This window comes from Genypterus blacodes, unplaced genomic scaffold (assembly GCF_046128005.1).
Source record: "Genypterus blacodes isolate CSIRO-AG114 ecotype Tasmania unplaced genomic scaffold, CSIRO-AGI_Gbla_v1 ptg000140l_1, whole genome shotgun sequence".
NCBI classification, from domain to species: Eukaryota; Metazoa; Chordata; class Actinopteri; order Ophidiiformes; family Ophidiidae; genus Genypterus; species Genypterus blacodes.
In genome coordinates this window covers 390,079-416,157 of record NW_027466942.1, presented here as the reverse complement: position 1 = coordinate 416,157, position 26,079 = coordinate 390,079, and the positions used below count along the sequence as shown (strand labels likewise).

General features: G+C 47.3%; 2 protein-coding genes and 1 long non-coding RNA gene across 6 annotated transcripts in view; 1 reads left to right on the top strand and 2 right to left on the bottom strand.

Moving 5' to 3' along the window:
- The window catches only part of LOC143012047 (uncharacterized), a 95,147-nt gene that overhangs the window by 43,375 nt on the left and 25,693 nt on the right, over positions 1–26,079 (top strand). The window lies entirely within an intron of this gene.
- On the bottom strand, positions 71–9,100 carry LOC143012006 (casein kinase I). Of its 2 annotated transcripts, none has more exons than XM_076165034.1 (11): positions 8,864–9,100; positions 5,241–5,331; positions 4,955–5,065; positions 4,643–4,791; positions 4,153–4,381; positions 3,721–3,891; positions 3,404–3,552; positions 3,030–3,225; positions 2,792–2,931; positions 2,050–2,115; positions 71–1,818 (listed from the first exon to the last, which is right to left on the bottom strand). In XM_076165034.1, the coding sequence occupies exons 2-10, from the start codon at positions 5,314–5,316 to the stop codon at positions 2,083–2,085; spliced, it is 1,254 nt and encodes a 417-aa protein (XP_076021149.1). In that variant the 5' UTR covers positions 5,317–5,331; positions 8,864–9,100; the 3' UTR covers positions 71–1,818; positions 2,050–2,082. The 2 variants fall into 2 exon arrangements, with proteins under 2 accessions (XP_076021149.1, XP_076021150.1); XM_076165035.1 differs by having other exon boundaries at positions 2,885–2,931.
- Positions 10,160–25,956, bottom strand: LOC143011993 (trinucleotide repeat-containing gene 6B protein-like). Of its 3 annotated transcripts, none has more exons than XM_076165019.1 (21): positions 25,674–25,956; positions 24,526–24,613; positions 23,364–23,385; positions 22,478–22,906; positions 19,488–22,391; positions 19,247–19,396; positions 18,922–19,133; positions 18,615–18,677; positions 18,187–18,345; positions 17,901–18,047; positions 16,927–17,124; positions 16,539–16,679; positions 15,967–16,150; positions 15,531–15,692; positions 15,261–15,428; positions 14,348–14,494; positions 14,165–14,257; positions 13,667–13,882; positions 13,383–13,453; positions 12,346–12,485; positions 10,160–12,168 (listed from the first exon to the last, which is right to left on the bottom strand). In XM_076165019.1, the coding sequence occupies exons 2-21, from the start codon at positions 24,580–24,582 to the stop codon at positions 11,595–11,597; spliced, it is 6,237 nt and encodes a 2,078-aa protein (XP_076021134.1). In that variant the 5' UTR covers positions 24,583–24,613; positions 25,674–25,956; the 3' UTR covers positions 10,160–11,594. The 3 variants fall into 3 exon arrangements, with proteins under 3 accessions (XP_076021134.1, XP_076021135.1, XP_076021136.1); XM_076165020.1 differs by having other exon boundaries at positions 17,901–18,044; XM_076165021.1 differs by lacking the exon at positions 16,927–17,124.

Sequence of the window (26,079 nt, the reverse complement as noted above, 5' to 3'; positions counted from 1 at the left end):
CACACACACACACGCACACGCACACACACGCACGACGACAAAGGACGATTACCAACAAAAAGTTGTGGGCAATGATTTTATTCATTTTTATTACTTGATAAAATATACACAAATACTGTTGTAAATAAATTGTGTTAAAGAACTGTACAAAATATCAGTACACAATACACGGTGATGTTCCCATTAGCCCAACCGCTACAGTTTCACTCCCACCCCCAAACAGTTACATTGCCACTGGGTCGTGTCGGCCTGTACAAAGGTGCTCTCACACACACACACACACACACACACATCACTGCTATTTACACTTCCCTGCAAATGCATCACTTATGTTATCTTCAAAATGACATTAGGGTTACTGAAGAGTTAATACAACGATGACAAACATAGCATATTTATATCAGGAGGAAAACTGAAAGCCCAGTTTCACATGGATAGTGGGGACGACCTTTGAGAAGAGGGAAAGGGACACAGTGAGGGATTTACAGGATGCTGCTGCTTCTTCTTCTTCTCCTACGTTCCAGGCAGATGCAATAAATCAGAACAGGAAATAAAAGAACTCCAGATTCCATACACAACAAACAACAAAAATAGTGTAACATATCAAAAGGACAGAAAGACTAGAATACACCAATTAAAGACATTGAATTTTGTATCTTTCTGTCACACACACGCGCACACACACTCACACACACACGACCCAGTTGGCAATCTAACCGTGTCTAAGCCCATTCAACAATTTAGTACTTTTAATAACATCTACAATTCTGAACCCAGTCCCAATTTGTGTCATTAGTTTTGCTATATTCTACTTTACACCTAAAAAAAAAACACAATTTGGCTTTACACAGAAATAAAAATATTTACAGTGAAGTAAACATTAAAAAAACTCACTGGATGCCCCGAACCTCACTGGATCTCTAACAGAGCTTGCCCACTCCCATCTGACGTCCAATGGCGAGGAATTAAAAACAATAACATTAAGAACTATCGTAAAACTTGCAGCCTCTATTTGTCAGCCAAAGTGGGGCAACTATGGTTTCTAGTTAAATAAATGGAGAATTTCCTGAGGATCTCCCCTCAAGACTTGGAGTGTCTCTTAGTGATCTCTATGGTCATTCTCTGCCTTACCCATTCACACCACCACCAAGGAAAACACACAGGTCAAAAGAGAAGGGGGGGGGGAGAGGTTAGCTAATCAGAACAGAACAATCCCATTAAAAACTAAAACATCACTTGCATATCCTTTCCAATGTTCCCCATTCTTCTTTTATCAACTAATCCCAATTTCTCCATTTCACTTCCGCTCATTAAAACAAATTAAGTGGAAAAAATGAATCCAAACATTAAATAAATATGAGAAAAGGCATAACTAGCCCCGATCAAAGACGTCCCGTGTGTTGGTGACACCCGCTGGTTCAGCTCAAACACTTCATGCAGTGTGAGAAACATGAATCTTCATAAATCCTGACTCCAACAGGAAGCCGGCCATGCGTGAGTCCCCAGCCTTCCTTTGTCCTCAGGTCTTCACATTAGTCAGAGGGTATTGCAGGAATGTTTTTAAAGGGGGGCAGTTATGGGGGGGGGGGGGGGGGGGGGGGGGGGGGCAACGAAGGGGAACACATTAATTAGCTTCTTTTGTTTTACTGGGGTGGTGGTCATCCAGGGCTCAGCAACCGTGGTTGGATTGTGGGAAACTGTCAGGAACTTCCCTGGATCTTCTGAGGTTTTTATGTCCATTCTGTAAGATCCGTGTCCGTTGACAACTGTCCTTTCATAAGACGTGAACAAAAATGCAGGAGAAAGAGCCTTGCAGACCTGAAACAGGCGACATCAGATTGCTTGTCATTAGGGCATCAGACCTGGATATGGGTGTGTGTGTGTGTGTGTGTGTGTGTGTGTGTGTGTGTGTGTGTGTGTGTGTGTGTGTGTGTGTGTGTGTGTGTGTGTGTGTGTGTGTGTGTGTGTGTGTGTGTGTGTGTGTGTGTGTGTGTGTGTGTGTGTGTGTGTGTTACAGTCAGTATGTCAATGAATGAAACAGAAGCTTACCTGTAAGTTTCATGTTTATGCAGTCAGAGGGTTCTACTTCCCCATGTGCTCAAACGGCACACTGACCTGCAGACACACACACACAAGAGAAGACTCAGAGGACGCAGCAGTTGTGTAGTTCAGTTCTGTGATATTTACTTCATCACACAACATCGCAGTCCTCATTTCAGCTGCCAGGTGTAGAGCGCCATGACAACGCAGTGATGAGGGAGCCTATGATCATTCCTACAGCAACCAGATTCTTAACACCTGGAGTAACACCTGGAGTACGACTCACACCAAGCACACCGCTCATTATTTACATATTCTAAGGAAAGTTTAAAGGAGAAAGAGTGTGTGAGTGTGTGAGTAAACAAGCAGCAGGGCCACAGAGGGTGTGAGGGTCTTCTTCAGGAAATAGTGATTTGTGAAGTTGGCTAAGTGAATTATTTTCCAATATGTTGATCCTTTACAGCGTACCTCCTTCAGACCAGAGGAAGCTGATGTTTGGCCAGGGAACACTTTAGGACATTTGGGTTCTTTCATGGCTTTTATTCCTTTACATATAATAAGAGACGAAACAACCTCTTGTTTGTTATGTTGCCTGTCCTGCATACGTGTGAGGCCTGTGTGAGGCCTGTGTGAGGCCTGTGTGAGGCCTGTGTGAGGCCTGTGTGAGGCCTGTGTGAGGCCTGTGTGAGTTCTGTTCACCTGGCCAAGCAGAAACCCAAACCCCAGATCTAACATTGCTGTATTTTCACACCTGTGACGTGGAAATTCGGGATTGGTCATGTCGGCCTGTGAGGTCAGAGGAGGACACGTTGGCAGGAGCCCCACGGTGGAGACGCATGCTCACCTTCCTCTCCCTTTCTGCACGAGAGATTGCGCGTGGCGATGCGTTCCCTGAAACAAGAGGAATGAGTGTGAAGCGTTAGCATTTAGAAGACATCTCAAGATTTGCGTTTGCCTTATGATCTTGTAGTTCAATAATACAAACTCACCAGACGGCTGGACCCTGGAGGCGGGGTTAGAGATGGCCTGGTCTGGACCGTTCCTCGCCCTGTTGGCGGCTCCTGGAGCCGGCCCTGGGTGAAGGCCCCGTGCTCCAGACACCCTGGGTGCTCCTCCGAGTCGCTCATCCCTCTCATCTGCTGTCCTCCTCTCCCGATCACCGTCCTCAGCTGTTCGACTAGCACCCTGTTAGATGAGATCCGCTTTTAAAATATGTGCATTACCAACAAACAGCTCCATCTGTCTGAACGTCGTAAACCATTTGGAAGTGAGACAGTTTAGAGCTGTGATGAATGAGTTAAACAGCAGCTCAGGCTCCAGAGCAGGTTACATTGTTTCAGTTTAAGACACAAGGTTAACTCACGAATTTGAGCATGTTCCAGTCAAAGACATAATCATAGGAGAAGCCCTGTCGGTGGAACAGATTCCTGAAGAGCTGCCGCAGGTAGGAGTAGTCTGGTTTGTCATCGAAACGCAGTGAGCGGCAGAAATTCAGGTAAGTGGAGAACTCAGCTGTGGGACAGGAAGGAAGAACAGCAGCAACAACAGAGAGAGGGAGGTTACTCAGCATTCAGTCAGCAAGCAAAGCTGTGCTGAGATCATCGTCATCATTTGACTTAAGATCACATTAAGTACACACATAACAGAATGTCTCTCTAACTCCACCATGGTCTCACTTACAGGGGTATCCTTTACACAGAACCTCAATGGGGGTGGACATCTTCTTCTCACTGATCCGCTCATACTTCTGTCTCTTGGTGGCGGCCTTGAGACCCTGCCAGGGTAGGGAGCCCAGGTTGAAGTACATGAGGACGTAGCCCAGGGACTCCAAGTCGTCACGTCTGGACTGCTCTGTGGACAGAGGGCGGTAGAGCAGGGGAGAGCGATGATGATTAAGCGTGTAAATGACGTGAAGATAAGAGAGAGGGAGGGAGAGAGAGAGAGAGAGAGAGAAAGAGAGAGAGTGCTGCCCTCTAGTGGCTGTAAGGGTTGATTGTGAATGCTTGAGATGATTCAGAGGTAAGATGCTTGAACACTTAAAAGGTAAATGTATAGAACAGTGGCATGTCTTGTAGAACAGAACATATATTGGATGCTGTACTTGTGCCTTACCGATCCCCAGGTGTGTGTTGATGGAGGCGTAGCGCGCGGTGCCCGTCAGGTTCTTGTTCTCCCTGTAGGGGATGTGCTGGTGTGTGCGAGCATCACGGTACTTCTTGGCCAGGCCAAAGTCAATGATGTAGACCAGGTTGCCTTTCTTGCCGAGCCCCATGAGGAAGTTGTCAGGCTTCACATCCCTGTGGATGAAGTTCTTGGAGTGGATGTACTCGATACGACTGATCTGAAGAGGAGAAGGGAGACAAAGACTAAACACAATGGTACATGGTGACATCATCACATGTGCCACACTGTGAGGCAAACATCATCCTTCATTTCTTATTCGTCTTTGGATTACAAATAAAACCTTTATAGACACAAAAACAACTACAGCAAACCATGAGCCAACAACTTTATGAAGCTAGGACAAGGGAAGATGATGACTGTACAAGCTGAAGAAAGTTAGAATGCTTCTTCTTCTTCAGGAGGTGTTAGGATGTCGTACCATCTGATCAGCCAGCAACAGGACCGTCTTTAGGCTGAACTTCCGGGAGCAGAAGTTGAACAGATCCTCCAGACTGGGACCGAGCAGCTCCATGACCATAACGTTGTAGTCTCCCTCTGCACCACACCACTTTATGGAGGGGATACCCACTAACACACACACACACACACACACACAGACAGACAGACAGAGTCAGTATGAAGCTCGTTCACTGTAGACACACACACACACACACTTCACATAATTGAAGATTCTCCGCACACTTAGCTTAGGAACATTTGGTAAGAAGAGTGTTAAAAAAGAAAATCTTACCTCCTCCTTGCATCATTTTATAAAACTTGCTTTCAATGTGCAGCTGTGGGTGTTTAGTCTTCACACACTCCAGCTTGATGGCGACTTCCTCCCCGGTCACAATGTTGGCCCCTAGAGACGGATGCATTCAAACTGATGAGGCAACTGCAGCTGATTATGCAGTCAGGCTCAGTGCTCAGGTAAAGCAGGGCGAATATCAAAACAGTTCAGCAGGAGAACAGACAAACAAATGAGGGAAACCCCATCAGACTGGGGATCCATGGGAAGGAGGAAGGTTTCCACTTACCGAGGTAAATGTCCCCAAAGGAACCACTCCCTATCTTTCGCCCCAGCCGGTACTTGTTCCCCACTCTCAGCTCCATGGCTGCAGATCGTTACTGTGAAGAGACAAGACAGATGAGAAGAAGGCGGCGGCGAAGGAAACATGACACCGGTCTAGTGAACCTCTTTCCCTTTGTCTAACCTCTAATCCTGTAACATTATATAGGCTCAGCTACAACACAACACAGCTGAGGAGGAGAAGGGACAGGCAGAGGCCGGTGTTGACCGACTGATTCCAGGCTGAAGATGATGAGTAGTAGAAGTTTGAGTTTTTGTCTGATTGATGAGCAAACGGCTCTCTGGTCTGCAGCTAAATGAGATTAGATTATAAGATCAGGCAAAGCAGGAAGGGAAGGAGAAACAAAGACTGAGTGACCAGAGATGAGAGCAGTTTCTACTTCCTCCTGGGTCACCATCTACTCCAGCATGTGTAGTGGGACTCTGCAGACATGGGGGAGCGAAGTGAACCTTTTGAACCAAACTATAAGTGACATGAGATCAAATTCATCATTTATTTAGTGCTCTCTCCGTGTCTCTCTCTCTCTGTGTCTCTCCCTCTCTCTCTCTCTACTACAGCGCTGCAGAGAGAACATGAAGCACTCCTCTGCTCAGGCGTGTATCTGTGTCAAGGCTCTGAGACGATTCAGTCCAATGAACTCCAGAGAGCCAAATGCTACAGAAAAGGCATTAGCATCATTTTAAACAGGCTTTAATGTATGGAAATACTAAACAAATGGTGGCTTTTACACACGAGCAGCTGCTGGCTACCTTTACAAACACATCCAGCCCGGCTCTAAAGGATCGCTGGCTCTTCAGGTATACTCGTATTCAGGAATACATGTCATAAGATATCAAAAACCTCAACGACAAAAACAACTGAGCCATTTATCCAAACGCTTGCGTGCAAAGATTGATGATGTCATTGCTCTCTATCTGCTGGTGGTTAGATATCTGACTCTGTAGACCGCTCGGGACAAGAGGAAGAGACAGACTCACTAAGTTAAAGTAAAATGAAAAACAAATCAATCTTCCTCCCCACAACAGAACACAAACACTTGAGTTGTGTTGCACACTTGGAGGAAGATGAGTCTAAAGGCAAATAGGCTGAATTATGATTTATCACGTTATTATTAGTTGGGAATGTGAATCTTAATGTCTTTATCTTGTCTATAAGAGTGAGAACTCATACACAAATATCAACAACTCAACTAAGAGGCCAGTACTACGTAGATTAGATTATTATTATTTTAAATCATGGAGTGTGGCAGCCCTAAACTTCAGCTGTGTGAGTTCAGATCAGATCTGGATCATGTATCTGTGCCTCTCTGGCCCTGGATGCGGCGTTAGGTCGACTCATTGCTGTGCTGCTGGTGATCTCTCAGACCAGGTGTGAGGTCGCACAGTGTCGCCCCGTCTGAGCCTGGCTGGACTACATTCCTACAAGATGGCAACTGAGGCAACATCGCCTCTAGCCTGGATGCTTCTGCTCCGTCCACACGCCCGACACCTGAGAACACATCATTTCCCTACTGCCTGTGTGCTTAGGACCAGTCAGGTACAGACAGGTCTGTCCAGGCCCGGTCTGGTCTACAGTCAGCGCTCTGTGTGTGAGGCTGACACACTCCAAACTACAGCTGCTGGGATTGAGAGCATTTCTTCTTTTTTTGCGTTACATAAAGCTACATTTAATTCCAAACAAGTGATCAAATTGAGAGTAAAGACTTTTGAGTGACAGCCAGAGCATGACTGGTGTGTGTCTGTGTGTGTGTGTGTGTGTGTGTGTGTGTGGCTGTGTGACGTCAGCGTATTCAAAAACCTCTGGCTTCTCCGGCCACATTAAAGTGATGAGCCGGCATCTTCACATGTAGCACGATGGAAAAGGGGCTGGAAATGGAGCTTTAGTGTGGCCTAAAGGGAAATAATGTATCCATGTGACTGTGAAGGGGCCAGGAGACACACACACACACACACACACACACACACACACACACACACGATGTGTAACTGCACCAGCCCTCCTGAATGAGTAGAGCTTGAATCTGATTTATACGTGTTGCCCACATGGCCCGACCCTGGGGTGAAGCACGTTAACTCAAGCAGGAGAACACACACCAATTCTGGAATTCTCGCCCTCAGCATTTTGTGCACTTCCACACACACTTCTACACCTGAACATACACTGATACACTGCTAGATTGTTAGCAGCAGGTTTAAAAGGGAACACACACACACTTTGTCTCAAAACCATCTTAATGAGATGATTAACAACAAGACAAATATATAAATTAGGCTCTACACCTTCCAGTCAGCTGTAAACATCACACTCTGACAGGTTGTACCCATCCTAGGCTGTTGGATTTGGCTTAACAAAGTGTTAGGCGTCTCCTGCTGTAAACCAGGGGCCAGAATAAGCACCACGCTGCACACTGAGCAACACCGGCTCATGTCTTAGTACAGAACACATAACATACATTTCCTTCATTTGTTCAGGTAGGAAACGTTTCACTCCCATCATTGCTGGATGAAATGTAGCGTTTAGTTTAGTTTGATGTGGCAAATGAGCTGAAAAGTCAAGTGTCAGTGTTGAGCAGCCAGACAGGTGGACTAAGCCTCTACCACCTGGCTGGGGAAACCATCTGGTGTTATTCTGGTAGTATTCTCCTACAGGATACTGGCTTGGTTACAGGCTCCATATCTGCTGCTGCTGCTGCGTAGGAGTGGAATAGCAGTTTTGGAGATGGTGCATCCTACTCAGGTGGTGCTTCACTGTGCTCACATCAGCTGGATCAACCACTGGACCAGTCAATCACACAGCCAAGTCTTTCCTCAGCCACAGTGAGATGTGGCTTTGTATTCGTCTTCTTATTCCGCCAGGAAACTCCATAAACATGACAAAATGACTCCAACAGCCAGAGGATTTCACCATCACATGATAAACACACCACTGCTACACCTCAAGCTGTCACTCCAGGACTGTGTACTATTGATACAGCAGTGCATATACACATCAATAAAGAGATCGATTACTGGAGACACAAATAATATCATGAAATAAAGGTTTATCAGCCCGTTTTATTAAAAAGGAGCGACGGATTTGGCCCAAGTTTGTCATTTAGAGCAGCTATTGTAGCAATTCCATGCGAGACAGGTCAGCTGTCATTATCTGGGCAGATCAAGGCCACAATAGAACACTTTATAAAATCTGCTCATAGACGCAAACGCATTTGTTTAAACAATACAACGTTGAAAAACAGTAGAAGTAGCGCTGTAATACAGAGACCAACCGAAGTGTTAGCTACCGAGCGTTGACTGGTGGCACTAACCTAGCGGCGCCGCGGCGCTCTCCGCCATTTAAACTCATATTTTCGAAATTAACGATAGCGTGAAATGTTTGTGTGCGACTTTGACACATTTGGTAACATTGTTGTAACCACACCCAGGCGCTAGGCTAGCCTGTGTGGACACATAGCCATCACTGCTAACAGCCCCCTCCCCCTCTCCTGTAAGCCGTGAATACGAGACTCGGATTCGGACGAGCCAGGCCCATTTTCCCCCCTTCTTCCCCCGGTTCCCCGGTCGAGCACTCACCCGATATAAGGTTTATCCGAGAGCTGGTTCGGTGGAGAAGCTGATCCGATAGTTGTCAGTCGGTCAAAGGCCTGGGCAGCGGAGGATGGGACCGGATTCTGACGGCTCTCATACCCCTGGATCTTAGCTCTGGCTTCGGCTATACTCCCTGTTGACGATCCCTGAGCAGCTCCGCTCTGTCTGTCTGTCTGTCTGCCTGTCGGTCGGTCGGTCGGTCGGTCTGTCTGTCTCCCCCTCCCGACCCGTGATAACCACACACTCGGCCACAATGTCGATGATGTCATTCAGATGTGAGGGTGCAGAATTAAAGAAAACGTCACATTTTAACTCCATACTATTAAGAGTATTATTTGAGAACTTGCGAGATTTAGTATTTATTTATATGTCTATCTAATATAACAAGTCTGGAAGTGACAAAATACCAAAACAATGCTAAACTGTGTGGGTTATACATAACATTTTGTTTACTATCCAGTGTTGTTGGACTGTTTAAATAAATTCTAGATTCTATAGGAAGATTTTTCTATAGCCACTGTGAATGACTATAAATGACTACAAATGGCCACAGTTACTTCTCTTCACATCACAAACTCATCTCAGCTGACAAGGCATTCATGAATTGAATGATTACTTCTGCTATCTACAGCGCTAATAGAGCTCTGACTAGCAGTATGCTATTTACTATACAGTGGCTGTGGTGGGATCAATGTGAACCCAGAGACAGCTGGAGGGTCTAATGCTGCCTCTATAGATCGTGTTTCGTGCTGTGGGCTCATGTTGCTTCACAGTGCACAGGGCCATCTGATAAAGACTCCACCATTACGCCGTGTGATTTAGGGAATCCTTTAACCTAGCTTTATGTTTCTGGACAGAATTATAGGCCTTATTAATCAGAACACTTGAGCGCAAACATTAAGTGTTCCTAGCTGCATGAGAAAATAAACTGTGAGGCGTTTTGTGCAGTGAGCAGTGGCTTACTGTAGGATGATGTGATGCTAAATTGGATTGGCCTGTGGATGTAATGAGAGGGTGACAGATGGACATGCAGGCTTATGTTTCTCTGTGGTCATCTCAACAACACATAGGGCTTTCTCCATGTTATTGCATCATCCTCACCGCGACAACATCCTTGAATTGTTTGAAGATATCATCCACTTAGCCGCTGATCTGATCACCTAGGTCTGAGGTCCAGAGGAACAGTGTGTAAGTGTGTGTGTGTGTGTCCCCGCTACTGTGTTTCTATTAGAAAGCTAGAAACCCACATTTGAATCCATTTCACAGAAATAACAGCACAAATTTAGAAGCCAATACTTTCATCTTTATTAATCTTGTTCTCATTTGTTTAAATAAAATTTTTCCTTTGTAAAATCTCAAAATGAAAACACTGAACAGGAGTGTGAAAGCCTGTCTTAATTTAAAATGAATACACAACAAAACATAATAAAAACGTACGTATGTATAACTCTTACTCTGCAATTGTAAACAACCCGTCCCACCCCTCCCTCCCACTCAACACAGTTTGATAAGATTTGGCATGTCCATTTCCTCGACGCGTATGCCTTCAGCTCTTTGTGTCAATAAAATATTCTTTTTTCATTATTGCAGGTTGGACAATTAAAAAAGACAAGTCTGCTGAAAAAAGAACAACTTAAATGAAAGGAAACACAAAGCATTAGTGCCAATATTTCTTGAACACACAGTCAGCAGTATACTGAATGCACTCAAAACATTTTGTATAGACCTTCAGTAAAGTAAGCAGCCTTGCCCACATTTATGACAGGCAGTAACATGCACACACACATTATCCACACATTCATACAAACACACAAACGGCGGTGGTTAAATCCACTAACTTGGTCTCAGTCTCACTCATACTCATAATCACATACTGCATACGATACTCTGCACAGTATCTGACACATAGAGAAATGCAACAACGTCTCAAACTGCCAGCAAGTCATCACTCAGCACTGCAACAGTGACAAATGTGATTGAGAGAATAAAGAGAAAGAGTGCGTAAGATACAACAGTAGGAGGTCAGCATTTTGAAACAAGAACATTTTTCAATATTTTCACTGTTCAAAAAATTAAAACCATACAGAGAAGAACAAACTCAACGTACACAGTAAGATACAGTTCAAATGTCAATTAGAGCTGTGTGTTTACATATGTCTGGGTTAAGTCTCCATTTTTGGTGACATGAATACAAACTGCACTTAACCTCACATCATGGAGTAGTTTGAAGTTCTCTTATACGATGAAGGTAATGCTGTGTACAGTGCTCACCTGTCTGAAGGCTTGCCAGTATTTGGTGTGTGCATGTGGATGTAAATCTGTTGAAAAGACCTCTATTTACTAAGCACATTGCAATACAGTCAAGTCTTTCAGACCAACTGACATTTCATTGTTTATCAGATTCAAGTCTAAGCAGTTGAAATCTTCATCTGTGGAAAAAGGCTGTATACACATCTAACAGTCCCTGCATTTGTTTATATAATAGCTTAAGTCTGGCCATAAGAATGTGTATAAGCATGTCTCTCACATCTCTGCTATATGTGTGCACATTAATATGCATACAATGTATGTGTATGCACGTGTGTATACATGTAGTACATGAATATGCATATCGTGTATGTGTGTGTGTGTGTGTGTGTGTGTGCTATAGTAAGTACATGTGTATCCCAGTGTATGATGTTGTATCAGTGTGTCTAAACCTACACATAGAGGGGACTCAGATGGAATCAGCTCCTCCTCCGAGCAGGTCGCCAGGCAACAAAGCAGCAGGGCTGTCCATTTGGTGCCTCTCCTCCGTTTGCGGTGCTCCCCACAGGCTGCTGCTTTGGTACCCCGCAGTCATGGCCCCCCAGAGACCAGACCTTCTAGACTCCACTCCCCCACCTCCTCCTCTTTCCCCCGCCCCATTGCTGCTCCACTGGGAGAATACCCCCAGCCCACTTCCTTGAGCCGAAGAGTTCTCTGAAGAACTGCCTGGACCATCGAGAGTCTGCCAACCAGAGCTGGAGGACCCCACACAACCGAGACCTGCTGCTCCACCTCCTCCTCCTCTGCTACCATTTCCATTTCCACCTGAAGATGTCCCAGTTGTTCCTTGCTCACTAACTGGGGAGCTGCCTCCACTGCTGGCCACAGCAGTGCCTGACGCAGATGAAACTTGCGCTCCACCAGGAGCCGCCCCACCTGAGTTGCCCCCCTCTGCCCCTCCAGATTGGGAATGTGCAAAATAGCGAGCAACTTCTTCCTCACTCACAAACTCCGCCAGGATTGTGGTGTTGCCCAGAACACACCTATGAGAGAAGACCATTAGATTACTTCACAGAAATATGAAATGTTGTGTTTTAATGCATTTCACACTGTTGGTATATCTGCCTCAGCTATCAAGAGACACGTGTAATGACGCTACTTAATCCAGTGCAGCCTGTGTTCACTTGAGTGTGATCTAGCAAGGTTACAGGTTAACCTACATGTGCAGTGCACCCTGGGCCTTGGCTGCTTCCTGCCGGCTGCTGTAGCGAATCAGAGCGCTGCCTTGGGTCAGGCCGAGGTGGAAGGTCAGCAGGGGACCGTGCTGCATGCAGATAGTCCTCAGTGTTGAGCCATCGATCTGTGCAGAAAGAGGAACCAAGGTTGAGCATATAAGATTAGGAGTGTGTGTGTGTGTGTGTGTGTGATGTGACAAGAATGCTAATTGTCCTCTGTAGTTAGTCATCATTACAGGAACAGGTCAGAGAGTCCAGGATGTCATAAAGACTAAAGAGACGACACACTGGGGCAGACTCACAGTGCAGTGTGTAAGGGCGTGCAGATGTGTGTGCATACGAGTGTATTTATATGATTTCTGTCCAGATTGAATATTGTTGATATTGGTGTTTAATGTGTTTTCAATTTGCTATTTTCAAAATGTACTTCATTAGGATTCATTTTAATCAACCATGTGATATAATTTGTTAATTTCTAATAAATGTACTTTGAACAGATTAACAGCCCTAAACAAAACTAAGAAGTGTGTAGGGCTCATCATCATTCTCCCTCTCTGTGTGGTAATTCCATGCCTGCATCAACTGCACCATCACCAATTGATTAAATGGCTCATCCTACTTCAAAATCCAATTACAACCGGGTCACGCATCATTCCATCCCATGTGCACGAGACGGACTGACATACAGATTACACTTTAAGGCTTTCAAACCCGGGCCAGTCTGTCCTGCAGCCCATTGACTTTAGAGCCGTGATAAATTCTGCCCCAGTAAATGGTTGTCAGGAAATTAAATACTTCATAGCCGTCACAGCAGACTCCTATGACACATCTGTCCCCACCCTTCTGAACTTTAGAGCCCATAGTTTACCAATGGTGTGATCTTAACTATTTTCCATTCTGCTCCACCTTTGCCTTCCTAGCGTGAGTGCAGACATTCTTAGTTGTACCAGTCTACACAGTGTATTGTATCTGTTCAGAGCCTCCGCCTCCGTTAATCCTTCCCTCATTTCCTTACGCCCTACCTGAGGGGTCAGGTTGCTGAGCAGCAACCAGCAGCTGCCTCTGGACGCCACACCGTCGCTCCAAGCTGAACCTATTAATCAAGGATGAAAGAGATGGGATGTAACTGAGAGAAGTAAAAAGAGAGGACGTGTAGTTGAAGAAAAACAAATGGTTTTCATTTATTAAAAAAAAAAGAAGGACATTACAGCTTTGATGTCTCCTAATAGGTCCTCATTCCATCACAGAGTGTAAATGTCTACAGTTTACTCTTATGTTGTGTTTCTTTAAGACGTGTTTACAATACCTTGCCCAAATCGTGAGTCTTGGTTAATCCCGCCCCCTCCCCAGCCTCGAGCAAATCGTGGACCTCCACTGGCCCAGGGAGAGGCTGAGGCCTGTTTCTGACTGGTTAACCCTGGAGGGGGGCGGGGCAGCTGGGAGCAGTTACGATTGCTTTTCCACAGCTTGTTTTGTCCGATGGGCTCTGGGGGCCAGCTGGGCTTGTACTCCGAGTACTTTGCTGAAGATGATATGAGGGGGGGTGAAGGAGGGGGAAAACGTGTTTTAGCAAAACAAGAACAGAACACAGAGCACGGTCTGTTTGGATCCGTGCAGAGAAAAGCAAACTCGTACATTTCATGACCTTAGTATTTTAAGAGTTTAATACTCAAACACAGGTCTGGGGCAGATAGAAGCACACATGTCTACAGTCAGGGTATGCAAATATAGTGCAGCCAAAATAGAAGCAACAAAGAAGTCAAAGTGCAGAAACGGGAAGCAAGCAAAGAGAAAGGAGAGCTACCTGTGCTGTGTGCGTTACTGAGGGGGCTCTCTGAGGCACTGTAGGGCCAGGCACCAGGTGAAGGCAGCGAGGTGTTGAGGGAGGGGTTTGGCCCTGCACAACAGAAAGAGGGTTATTTGACTGTAACACAGAAGTCACGATGAACAGCCGTCCAATATCAATGTGGCACATTCGGAGACATACCTATGTTGTCTCTCAGTAACTGATGGTCAGAGTCATTGAGGCTCGGGGCTGCTGGGGAGCCCAGAACACTACCAGGGGTCATATAGGGGTCAGACTCCGGGTCACCACTACTCTGGATTCCCTTCCAGGGCACACCAGGCTGGAATTCTGTCATCCAACAAAACACAACAAAGTGACAAAGCCATTTGTTTTGACTCATACAACATATATATTATATCATTCCATGTTTTTATTTGTATTAACAAATGATAGCAGTGGGAGATGGGAGTCATGAAAGATGTCACAACTGTTAGTGACGTCATCGACACACTCGCTACTGTGTGAATCATGACTGATGTCACAGCACATGTCATGGAAACGGGAGGGGGCGGGGTCGGGGTCGGGGTCGGGTTGTTTTCTTAGATGACACACACACACACACACACACACACACACACACACACACACACACACACTGAGAACACACTGAAGACCTGTAGGGCCGGGGGGAAGGAGGTGAAATATCAGGGGGAGGATGTTATGGGAGGGTCGGCAAGGAAAGGTAGAAACACCTGAAGCTGCTTTTTGCTTTTAAAGGGTGGGGCAGGAAGGAAAAGCACAGGTGGCTGGGGTTAAGGGTGACGGGTAGGGCTGGGAGAGAGGGGGTCAATTATCAAGGGGAAGGTAAAGGGAGGGTCAAAAAGATGAAAGGTGAGGAAGGTTAGGTTCAGGGGAAAGAGCCCACAGGGAGCTTTCTCTGGTAAAACATAAGCTTTAGAGTGAAGCTTAACACAACCTGTATGAAGCTCAAAGACTACAATGCACCGCAATTATCAAAGTATTTCAGTCTCAGTTGAGGCTTTCAATAAACTTTTCCACATTTAGCCCTAAATGCTTGCTCTGTAGCACCTGGATGCAGAGAATGAATCCTAACCTGGAGGCCAGCTGGATGTGGTCGGTTTGTTCCCCATCTTACTTCCAGGGGTCTTGTGCCAGTTGTCAGCAGGGCCTTGAGGAGGAAGGCCTAAACCATCTCCCCCAAGCATGTCGTAGTGAGAGTAAGGGGAAGTCCCTCTCACCTTCATCGCACTGGGTAAAGGGCCTAAGGAAACACAGGAGAGAGGCGTGTGGACAAACAGACTGACATCCATCTTCTTCTCAACAGTCACACTTCATGGTTCATTCAAATCTCCTGTCTCCCTACCGTTCTTGTGATGGATTGCGTCAGGGGGAGACGGAGCGGGGGAGTGTCCCTCCATCATCCATTTGAAGCGAGACTGCTGTCCTCCTGCATCCTTCATCCCTCCCATGTCCCCCATCATGGGACTGAGCTCCAGTGCAGACAAGTTACCACCAGGAGCAAGTCCTGACAAGACCAACACAACAACATTGTTGCATTCATTGACCTGCATGTGGCACTTCCCTCAATGAACCATAGCCTTAGGACTGATCTGGGGAGGGGAGCTTCTATTTTTAACCAGTCTGTGACACATTAGTACAGTTTAACATTACAGTATCTTATCTTGTTATCAGTGACGCTGCAGCATGTTGTTAAACGCCCTCCACCTGTTCACTGATTAGGTATTGAGTTAAGAACAGAGTAATGTCTCTGAAGACAGAGCTCATGCAGCTGGACTCACCAGAGTACACCCCTTGGGTTTTGGCATGAAGGTCTGATATGGTGCCACCCATGGCAGGATGGGGAAGAGGATCTACCAAGGTCTGTTTGGACATGCCTACTCCCAGGTGAGAGGGTGACAGCTTGGAGCTTCCTCCTCCCTGTTGATGCTGCCTCTGCTGCAGAATAGCCATAATTCTTGCCAGCTGCAAAGGAGAAAAGATGATACACACTGCCTACATGAAATGTCTACAACAGGTGATATCTATCCTCTGTTTGACACTACCTTGAGTTTCTCTATCCAATAATAGACCTAAAAGCCCATGTTTAACAACTCTATCAACTTATTTACTCCAGTGACTACTTCCCTAGAAGGTAAACGCTGGCCTTTCAGAATAAAAGCCCCAAACAACCACGGCCTTACTGCCCCTTTGTGACACAAATGTTAAGACAAATGCACTTCAAACGTCATAAATGAAAATCCAGGTACTGCTAAGTGGATTCCAGATGATAACAATGAACCTATGCATAGAAACATTTTCTCTGTAGCATGATAACACTGCACAGTATCGTATTGGACATAAGGATGCTGACTTGTTGTGGGTCTGGCTGTTGCCTGAGAGGGTGAGGCTGAGAGAACTTCCTCTGATTCTGCAGGAGCTGCTGATGTTGCTGCTGCTGCTGTTGTTGTTGTTGTTGCTGCTGCTGCTGCTGCTGTAGAAGAAGCTGACAAGCCTGTGGGTTGGCAGAAAGATAAGAAGCAGAGTATATAAGCCAGCTCCTACATAGAGACACTATAATGACACAGCTGGGCCTGAGTTTGATACTATTATATAACATGCGTCTGTATCTGCACCACCATACTGTATATAGCTATATAACACTGTTTTGCAAGAGAGTAAACTACAAAAGTTAAATTTAAATTGATTTGGACTTGAACAGCTCATGGATCAACCAGATAAACTGACACTGAAGCACTTACGAGATGGAACTGCTGCATGTGGGGGTAAATGTTGCTCAGCATTGCTAGCTGCTGAGGGGAAAGCTGAGGAGGGAACACTCCACCAACACCACCAACCCCTCCAACATTTCCAACACCACCTACACCTCCTACTCCACCAACCACTCCACCTACACTGCCACCAGGAGAGGGCATCTGTTTCAACATTGGACCCGGCACCTAAAAACAAGAGGACTCTTTTACAAAAGGACTGAACAGCTGGAGCAATCAAACCAACCATAAGTAGTAGGGTGCTCTCATTTATCAGGCATGGATCAGTCAATATTGAAAACTACTTCATCTCTGGCATTTCAATGTTTTTAATCTGAAAGGGAAAAAAATAATTGAACTACTTGATTAAACCAAATTAAAGAACATGTCCGTATTAAAGTTGAGTATGGTTTGCAGCGTTTCCTGTTACATTAGGAGGTGGATTGGGAAATGAGGATGTATAAAATTGTAGGTTTGTCAAACGTATCAAAGTATTGACAGTGACACCAACAATGACACCCATTTTCCACAGGATCCATTCTACAGCCCGCTGCTTCCAGAGGAGCAGTCTCAGTTTGCAGTTTTATTTTGGCAGGGCACCGGAATTGGTGAGCAGAGACGGTGACTGACTTGAGCCCAGGCCAAGAGTGTGTACCCATCTCCCCGCCCCCCTCTGTCCCTCTGTCACACACCCTTCTTTCATTCTTCTAACATAAGTGTTTCATTCATGTGTCCTGTTACCATGAACCAGAGCAGAGAGGAGCAGCACACCTGAACTACACTTTCATGAAAATCGACCATATTGTCTAAATACTTTGTTGCACGAGTTGCAATAATCCCAATTAGATTATTTGTACAGCCGTAGTACTAAAGCCAAACCTTCATCTATGTCAAGTAAACACACACACAGCAGAGGTGTTTGTATTTATCACTACTTGTGGCAGCGGTTCAATAACTCGACAGACCTGAGCAGACAAGAACTGATGAGGCACTTGAGCCCGTAACCCCTGGGGAGCGTTCATGGCGTGCATGCCAGGCTGGTGCATCCCTCGACTTTGAGACATTCCTCCTCCTCCAACGCCGCCGCCAAACACTCCATGTCCACCCATCTGCTGCAATAGAATGAGAAGAAACAACGTTAAATAAAGGCTGTGACTGTACAATACAACTGTCCAAACCACGGGGAGCATCCATTACATTCCCGACAGTTTCACATTCAAGTGGGCTTCCTATGCTAAAGCAGACTCCTACCTTTTCACCATAGGGTCCCATATCAACAGGACTCATATCTTTGGAGCTGGGCATGCGGTAACTTGCTCCACTCCTTCCTCCCCTCCTCATTTCTCCGTTGTAGTCGTTCATCGCTCTCTTATCTCCTTCCATCTTCTTGTCAATGCTTGGATCATCACCCTTGGAAACAGAATAAGTTATGATCAGTATATCATGTGTTTATTGTGTAACGTATGGTATAGTGTGTGTGTGTGTGTGTGTGTGTGTGTGTGTGTGTGTGTGTGTGTATATTGAATATCATTTAAGGATTGAGAAATATTGTGAGGAACATCTTTTGCCAGTCCTAGTCCATGCTTCAACGCCATCGTCATCAGGAGCAAACTGCTGATGCTTCCTGTACTGAGCCGGTTATAAAGCAGGAGGAATACAAAATGACATTAGCATCTTACCAATAGACCCATGTTTGAAAACTGCCGTGACACAGGGGCGCTCCAGTTGTCTCCTCCTCCACTCTGTAAAGGAAGTGATATCAGTTATTAAACGTTACATTTAATCATCTGAAAGGTTCAAGGTCAATAATGAGGAAAACATCAATTTCAATTAAAAATGGCAAAAAGCATCAAATTCAGATTCATCATGGTACTCATCTTAATACTCATGAACATATTTTTCTTTCATACAAAACAAAGTTACCCGTCTCTAAAGTCTGATCTCAGTCTGATACGTTTGTGTGTGCTTGATTGTTCTCTTCCCTACCTTGATGTTGCCTCTCTTCACTCCATGACTTTGGCCCCAGCCTCCAGAGGTGAAAGAGGAGCTGTTGCCCTGGGAGCCGCTGCTGTTCCAGACCCCTCCTCCTCCACCACCACCACCACCACCACCATCATCTTCCTCATCCCAGCTGGGATGACGTGAAGCCATGACCGATCCCTCACCCTTCCCTCCCCAGCTTTCCACTGGTTTGGATCCTGGAGCAAAAACAGCAACAGATCCCACTTGGTATCAGTCATCTAGATTTCTGCCTCACAAACAGATCATATCTCATTATTTTAGACATTCTGTAGGATTTTGTCATCCCTACCAGCTTTCCCGGGGTTGGGTGGAGGGTTACCCCAGCCAGTAGCTTTGCCGGGTTCCTCTGGTTCTCCCCAGCCTGTGGACTCTGATGTCTGCCCCCAGGCGTTGGTGCCGTTGTCCACAGACTGTCCGCCTCCACCCCACATACCTGGGCCTGAGAGGTGACATGTCCAGAGTTATGGTTTTAAACCGTACAGATAAACAGCATTGAAATGTAAAGCCGTCATTGCTGTGATGAAACTCACCTCCTGTGAAGTTGCTGGGGTTTGGATCCCTGCTGTGCTGCATGCCCTGCTGCCGTCTGGGCGGCTGCTGCTGCTGCTGCTGCTGCTGCTGCTGCTGCTGCTGCTGCTGCTGCTGCTGCTGCATGGAGGTCGGTGGGGCCGGCTGACCTTGGCTTTGGCAAGATGGAACAGCTTTCTTATCCCACAAGTTCACATTCTTGCTGCTGAAGCGAGCGGGTTCTCCCCAGGCAGAAGTCCCATCATCAATCTCCATTTTGCGACTGATGGATTGAGGGGACGGCTCTTCCCAGCCACTGGACTCCAGGGAGTCACCGCCACCCCCGGGGATTTGGGGGATCGGGCCGGAGGTCCAGCCCAAACTTTGGTTCTGATTTTTGGATGTCGGACCTCCGCCTCCAACATTGGACCGGCTGTTCCACCCTCCTCCTCCTCCTCCTCCTCCTCCTCCTCCTCCTCCTGGCTGCTGGCCCTGTGATTGGTGCTGCTGTTGATTTGGGGGTTTCATTGTAGCCACTTGGCTGTTTGGTATCTGTGCTGCTGCTGCTGCTGCTGTGTGTGGTTTGACACTCCCCCAGTCCTGGTGGGATTTGCCGCCTCCACCACCATCTCCTCCTCCTCCTCCTCCTCCTCCTCCCCAGCCTCCTCGCTGAGGTGCTCCTTCATCTGAGTTACCCCAGGAGGATCCCTCATCAGAGTTGCCCCCCCCTCTGCTTCGCCCATCTCCCCACCCGCCTCCAGGCTTGGAGTCCGTTTGTCCCCAGTCTCCCGTCCAACCTCCCGCTTCTCCTTTTCCAGTCCCTTTCCATCCCCCTGTCCCTTTATTCTCTGGACCGCTTGCCCACCCGCTACCCTGTTCTCCTTTCCAGTTTCCTCCTGCTTTGTGATCCCCCCTCTGTCGTTCCTCAGTCCCCCAACCCTTTTTCTGGGTTTCAGGTGGCAGCTCACCCCAGCCTTCAGCCGCCTTCCCATGGCTGCCCTTAGCATCATCTACCGGGGAGGCAGGTTTGGTAGCGGTGCTAGCAGGCATGTGAGGACCGCAGGTGGACTGAGCAGCACCACCATCCCAGCCGTCCTTGACCGGAGCGGAGCCAGAGTGTGACGTGTGGCTGTCCACAGACTGATCCTTGATAACTGAAGTGTTGTTAGATGGGTAACCAGGCTTCTCCACCTTCATGGAGGTGGAGAATGCAGAGGAAGATGAAGTGCTTCTGTCATTCTTGTTGCCTACTCTTGTTTTTGTGTTCAGGTCCCAGGCCACATTCTGTCGGATTTGGGTCTGGCCCCAACCGGTATTAGAGAGAACCCTGGGATCCAAGTCAGATCGATTGAGCATGCTAAGTAAGGCCACTTCAGCACCAGAGGTCTGATGGGAGCCGGGGCGTGCAGAGGAGGTTTGCTCCTCCTTTGGATTGTGAGATCCACAGACACTCCCTCCTTCCCCACTTCCAGTCACAGACCCCCCTCCACTAGAGGACGATGCTCCCCCACCACCTGTGTCTTCACCCTGCTCTCCTCGTCCTCCCCACTCTACAGCTGCTCCTTCGCCACTCTCCACCCCTTTCTGATTGTCCCAAGCTTTTGTTATATTTGCGAATGTTGGTGAGGCAGAGTCCTGCAAACAGCCGCCACCAACACCCCCACTGCCTCCACCTGTGCTGCTGCTGCTGCTGCTACTCCCGTCGCCTCCTCTGCCACTTCCTATTGCTAGATTAGTAGAACTTCCTCCTGCATTTATACCACCCCACTCTGGTTCTGAACTGCCTCCTTGCCAAGCTCCCTGAGATACCACTGGGTTCTGTGAGCCACCATCATGTCTCTGGGCCCATCCTGTCTTCTCACCCTGATTACCAAAGCCCCACACACTCCCCTCCTGCCCCTGAGCACCACCTGCTACTTCACTCCACCCTCCGTCTGCCTGTGAGACATCTGCGCTGAGGTTGGAGGAGGTTGGTGGCATGGATCTCCATAAGGAAGATGTTGCAGAGGAGCCAGGGAGCTTACTACTTCCTTCTCCTTCAATACCAGCAACCTCACAGTCCCTCCTCTCAACACTATCTTGGTTTGGTCCTGATCCAGCTCCAGACTCTCCGCCCTCTGAACCTCCCGCCAGGTCAGGATCCCCTGTGTGTTGCTGCTTTTCTCCACCGCTCGTCTCTGGGTGCTGCTGATGGAGGCCAGCCTGACTCACAGATGAGAGGGAGTGATTGGTGACATGGGCGATGTTGGCTGAGAATGGGGAAGCGGGGGGAACAGAGGAGTGGAGAGGGAGTCCTTCACTGGACGACTCTGATGTCCCCTGCACCAGAGCGGGCCAGGCAGATGGGTTTGTGTTGGGGTTGAAGTTGGCACCAGGGATCTTGCTGCTGCCACCCAAAGCGCTCTCTTGAGGGCCAGGAAGAAGCTGGGAGACTTTGGAATTGTAAAATGCTGTTGATCCTTGTTCTGCCTCCACCTGAGAGGAGGTGGAGGAGCTCCACACAATGCCACTTGACTGAACACATTCACTGAGCGAGGACAAGGAGGAAGGAGAAGAGCGTGATGGGGAAGGACTGTCCAAGTTCCCTACTCCTCCTCCAGCTGCTGCACCCTTCTGCTTCACGTTTCTTTCAGTCCATGAGGCACTACTGTTGTGGTTACCTGGGGAATCTTGTTCCTGACCCCCTCCATCAACCCCCTCAGAACCCAATTTGGCCCCGCCTAGGATGCTAGGCCATTCCTCCAGGTCGGTTCCATCCACAATCACTTTCTCCCAGCCCTGAGAGGAGGGCTGGCTGCCAGAGCCGGCCCCCCATGTTGAATTTGCATAAGTTGAAGTTAGAGTTGTAGAAGACGACGACAGAGCAGCAACACATGAGGATGATAGGGAGTGGGGGGGCGGTGGGGAGGCTGAACCTAGGCTGAAATCTGGGGACAAAAGGGAGAGATCGTTCAGTGACAACAGAAGAGACGACCACACATAATGATAAAGCATCAAAAAGGAAAAGACCCACCTGTAGCTCCAGCTGGGATTGCATTGGGGTTATCTGCTGAGGAAAGAGGTGGAGTGGCAATCCAACCACTGCCCGCCCCACCTCCTCCTTCACCTCCTCCTCCCCCCAGCAGCATGGAGGACAGTGGTGGCTGGCCTCTCTTCAGTAGCACTTTGTGGTCCTGCTGGCAGCGAAATCTCGGAGGGACCTCCCTGGGCATGTAGCGTTGCTGCTGGGAGGTCTGGCTTCCAGAGGAGGAAGAGGAGGAGGGCTGTCCGTTGGCCACAGCAGTCCGCTGCTTTGCATTGTTCCCGCCACCGGGAGGAACCTGGGTAGAAACCCCTGCTGCACCAGGACAGGGGGATGAGGGGGGAACAGGGCCAGGGCTGGGAGACACTGAACCTGGGGTGGCGAGAGGCTGGGGAGAGGAGGGTTTGGCTGATTCTGGCACTGGACAGATGACAGAAAGAAGGGAGTGGATGAGTGAATAATAAAAGCTGTTGGTTTGTGCCAACATGTGCAAATCTCTGCTGCTGCTACTCCTCCCTCTCTCTCTCTCTCTCTCTCTCTCTCTCTCTCTCTCTCTCTCTCTCTCTCTCTCTCTCTCTCTCTCTCTCTCTCTCTCTCTCTCTCTCTCTCTCTCTCTCTCTCTCTCTCTCTCTCTCTCTCTCTCTCTCTCTCTCTCTCTCTCTCTCTCTCTCTCTCTCTCTCTCTCTCTCTCTCTCTCTCTCTCTCTCTCTCTCTCTCTCTCTCTCTCTCTCTCTCTCTCTCTCTCTCTCTCTCTCTCTCTCTCTCTCTCTCTCTCTCATGCTCTTATTTAGCAAAATAAATAACCACAACATTACCATAACAATTCAATTCAATTGACTGATAACAGGAATGAGAGGTGAATGAACACCAAGCCTACCTTTGATTTTCTGTTCTGGCACCTGAAAGAACAAGGAGAAGATTGTTAGACCTCTACAATAAAAGTACAAGTTCACACATGCTACATAAAGAGTCTCGCATACATACTCACATAAACTCTTGTTCTTTAAGTCTTTAAAACTATGCAGCTTGACAGAACGAGCCAACTGCTGTCAGCCACAGATGGACTCTATTGTGATCCGTTAGCTGTAGTATTTGCAGTGTGTGTGTGTGTGTGTGTGGCTTTGCGGCTCTGGCCAGTCCTCAACAGCAGTCACCTAGCCGATTGAGCAGAGAAGTGAATTGCTACAAAAAGCAGTCGAGAGCGATCTAACTGGGCTGGCACGGGAACACAGACTGTATCAGTCCCTGAGGCCCTGAGGCCCAGGACTCTGAGTCCACCGTGCCTCGCTTGACCCGAAAATGAATGTGTTCCACCATCTGGAGAGATGGGCCGACGCTGGCCGGTGGATTGAAGACGAGTGGTGGAGGAGCAATGGGCACAGCAACACAAGACCGTCCTTCATGTAAGACTATTAAAGTGACATCCTCCTTCACTGGAAATGAGTTTCAGCATGTGAGACAACAAACAGCAACAATCCAACTACTCCTGAGAGTTATCAACAGGTTAAGATATCTTGATGTGTACTCAGTTTAGATTTGAATGAAAAAAGCCAACAATAAATGGAAAACAATAAATTCACTTTGATTTTGCCTTGAGTTCACTGCTAAATGGCTGCAGGTGATGATGAGCAGGTGAAATACACTCAGAAATGAAACTATGGAAGCTTCATTTGCCAAATTGTGGCTTGTGTGTGAATGCTTGCGAATGTGAGAACACTCCAATATTTAATATCATGTGTGTAAGTACAAACAGCATCACAGAGCAACTCCACACACACACTAACAGTTGATCCAGCTGTGTTGTTGTTAACAGTCTGATGATGCTTGATGAGTGAGGACGTTACATTTCTCTTAAATCATCATGCCTTTGCTCTTGGGTCTTTCCTTGCGACTAAGATGCCAGAAAAAGGCGCAACTGGGAGAAACGAGGGGAAGGTAGGAAGTGACTGCTGCATCTATTGATCACACACACACTCACTACACATCATCTGAACACACTTTAACACTTTAAACACAAGGTGGTAGAGAGTCTTTCTTACCTTCTGAGGGGGTTCCCTTTTCTTTTTATCTTCTTTCTTCTTTTTCTTGTCTTCCATGAACCACTGTTCCCTTTCCTGATTCTCCTGTCTGGGTAAACAAACACATGTATTTGTAGTTTGACCGTTTATGTCTCACGTCCGGAGAAGCATTTACATCCTCGTTCTTACAAACATACAGAGTCAAAAATGAATCATGTTTTTCCTGAGATCTGTGTGTTTGGTGTCCGCCTACACACTCCGTGTTGTCAGAAGTGTAATGTTAACCAGGGACAGGCAGCTTGCCAAGTCCTTGGTAGCCTTGCTTCTCACTGCATAATTCATTACCAGGCAAACGATTGCAATTCCAAAAGGCAACAGCCAAACAAGAGACTTAAAAACGCTACAATGTGGTAGGAAACATCAATAACTTGTGTTGAACGCCATAATGTGTGATAGTGAGCGCAACATCTCTAAATACAGGCGCTGCTCCGAGAGGACGCGTTCAGATTCAGATCTTTCAATACAACACAGTATGCAAAAGCACGAGTCACGTGACCTTGTTACTTTAATGGAGCGCAAAACATACAACACATGGTTGCGAAAGGTTCCAACTCCACCAGGAGCTCCGGGCTCCAGGCGGTAGTAAATACGAGCAGGCCGAGGGATTCTGAGCTCCGCTACGGGCTGACATGAAGCGATCTGCCATTACCCGCTCCTATCAACACACACACACGCTCTAACGTCGTGCTTCACACAGATCACGGTGGATCTGAACGAGCCTCACTGCCAGGTTACAGCAGACACACGCAGAACAAACGGCCCAGGGAGAGACGGGGACGGTGTGGAGACTCTGTGAGGCTACCAGGGGCAGGCAGAGGAGCTCGACCCGGGTCAGGACCCGTGCATTTCGATAACTACGGCTACCAACTTTAACATGGAACGACGCCATTGACAAGTGAACGCTAGCGAGCCGCTCTCATCTGAGCTACAGGGCCAAATCAAACGAGCAACTTGAGTGACGTTTCCTCGGCATTGCATCGCGTAACAAGCTGTTCTATTCTAAAAGTCACAAACACACGAGGGCTTTACGGCCTGTAAACACACGAGTAAGAAGCAAACACGCGGCACCATTGAAGACATTAAAATGTTGAAAGCTGGTCGATACTCACCTCGGGAATCACATACGACATAAAGTGCCTCTGTGCAAAGATTCTTGCAGACCTACTGCTAGCAGGCTAGCAATTCAGCTAGCCTAGCGAGCTACTTCTCCGAGGCTTTCAAGGCTAAACTGTATATGAAATGACATAACCGAAAGGCGAAATGTTAGTTGTAGAAAAAGACACGAAACGGCGATAATCCTTCAAACGCTAGCGCAGTTCTCAAACTGTAAACACAACGTCCATAACCCCTTGATGACTATCAGACTCTGTATGGTCGTTTAGTTTACCGTCGGCCATTTTGCTTCTGTCCAGGTTTAGCTGCTACAGGCTGGGGGGAGGAGGAGCGGGGTGCAGGTACACACGGCATCCAGCAGGGGGCGACAACTTCGACGAGAAGCATTAATGCATTCATTAA

What these genes read in the sequence shown, in the direction of transcription:
- LOC143012006 (XM_076165034.1), bottom strand. Translation starts at nt 5,316, where the DNA reads ATGGAGCTGAGAGTGGGGAACAAGTACCGGCTGGGGCGAAAGATAGGG. An exon ending in TCTGTGTAAAGGATACCCCT is followed by an intron (nt 3,553 to 3,720) that starts GTAAGTGAGACC and finishes CCTGTCCCACAG; the next exon opens with CTGAGTTCTCCACTTACCTG. An exon ending in CTCCAGGGTCCAGCCGTCTG is followed by an intron (nt 2,932 to 3,029) that starts GTGAGTTTGTAT and finishes CTCTTGTTTCAG; the next exon opens with GGAACGCATCGCCACGCGCA.
- LOC143011993 (XM_076165019.1), bottom strand. Translation starts at nt 24,582, where the DNA reads ATGGAAGACAAGAAAAAGAAGAAAGAAGATAAAAAGAAAAGGGAACCC. An exon ending in AATCCCAGCTGGAGCTACAG is followed by an intron (nt 22,392 to 22,477) that starts GTGGGTCTTTTC and finishes TTTTGTCCCCAG; the next exon opens with ATTTCAGCCTAGGTTCAGCC. An exon ending in CAGTAACGCACACAGCACAG is followed by an intron (nt 13,883 to 14,164) that starts GTAGCTCTCCTT and finishes TATCATCTTCAG; the next exon opens with CAAAGTACTCGGAGTACAAG.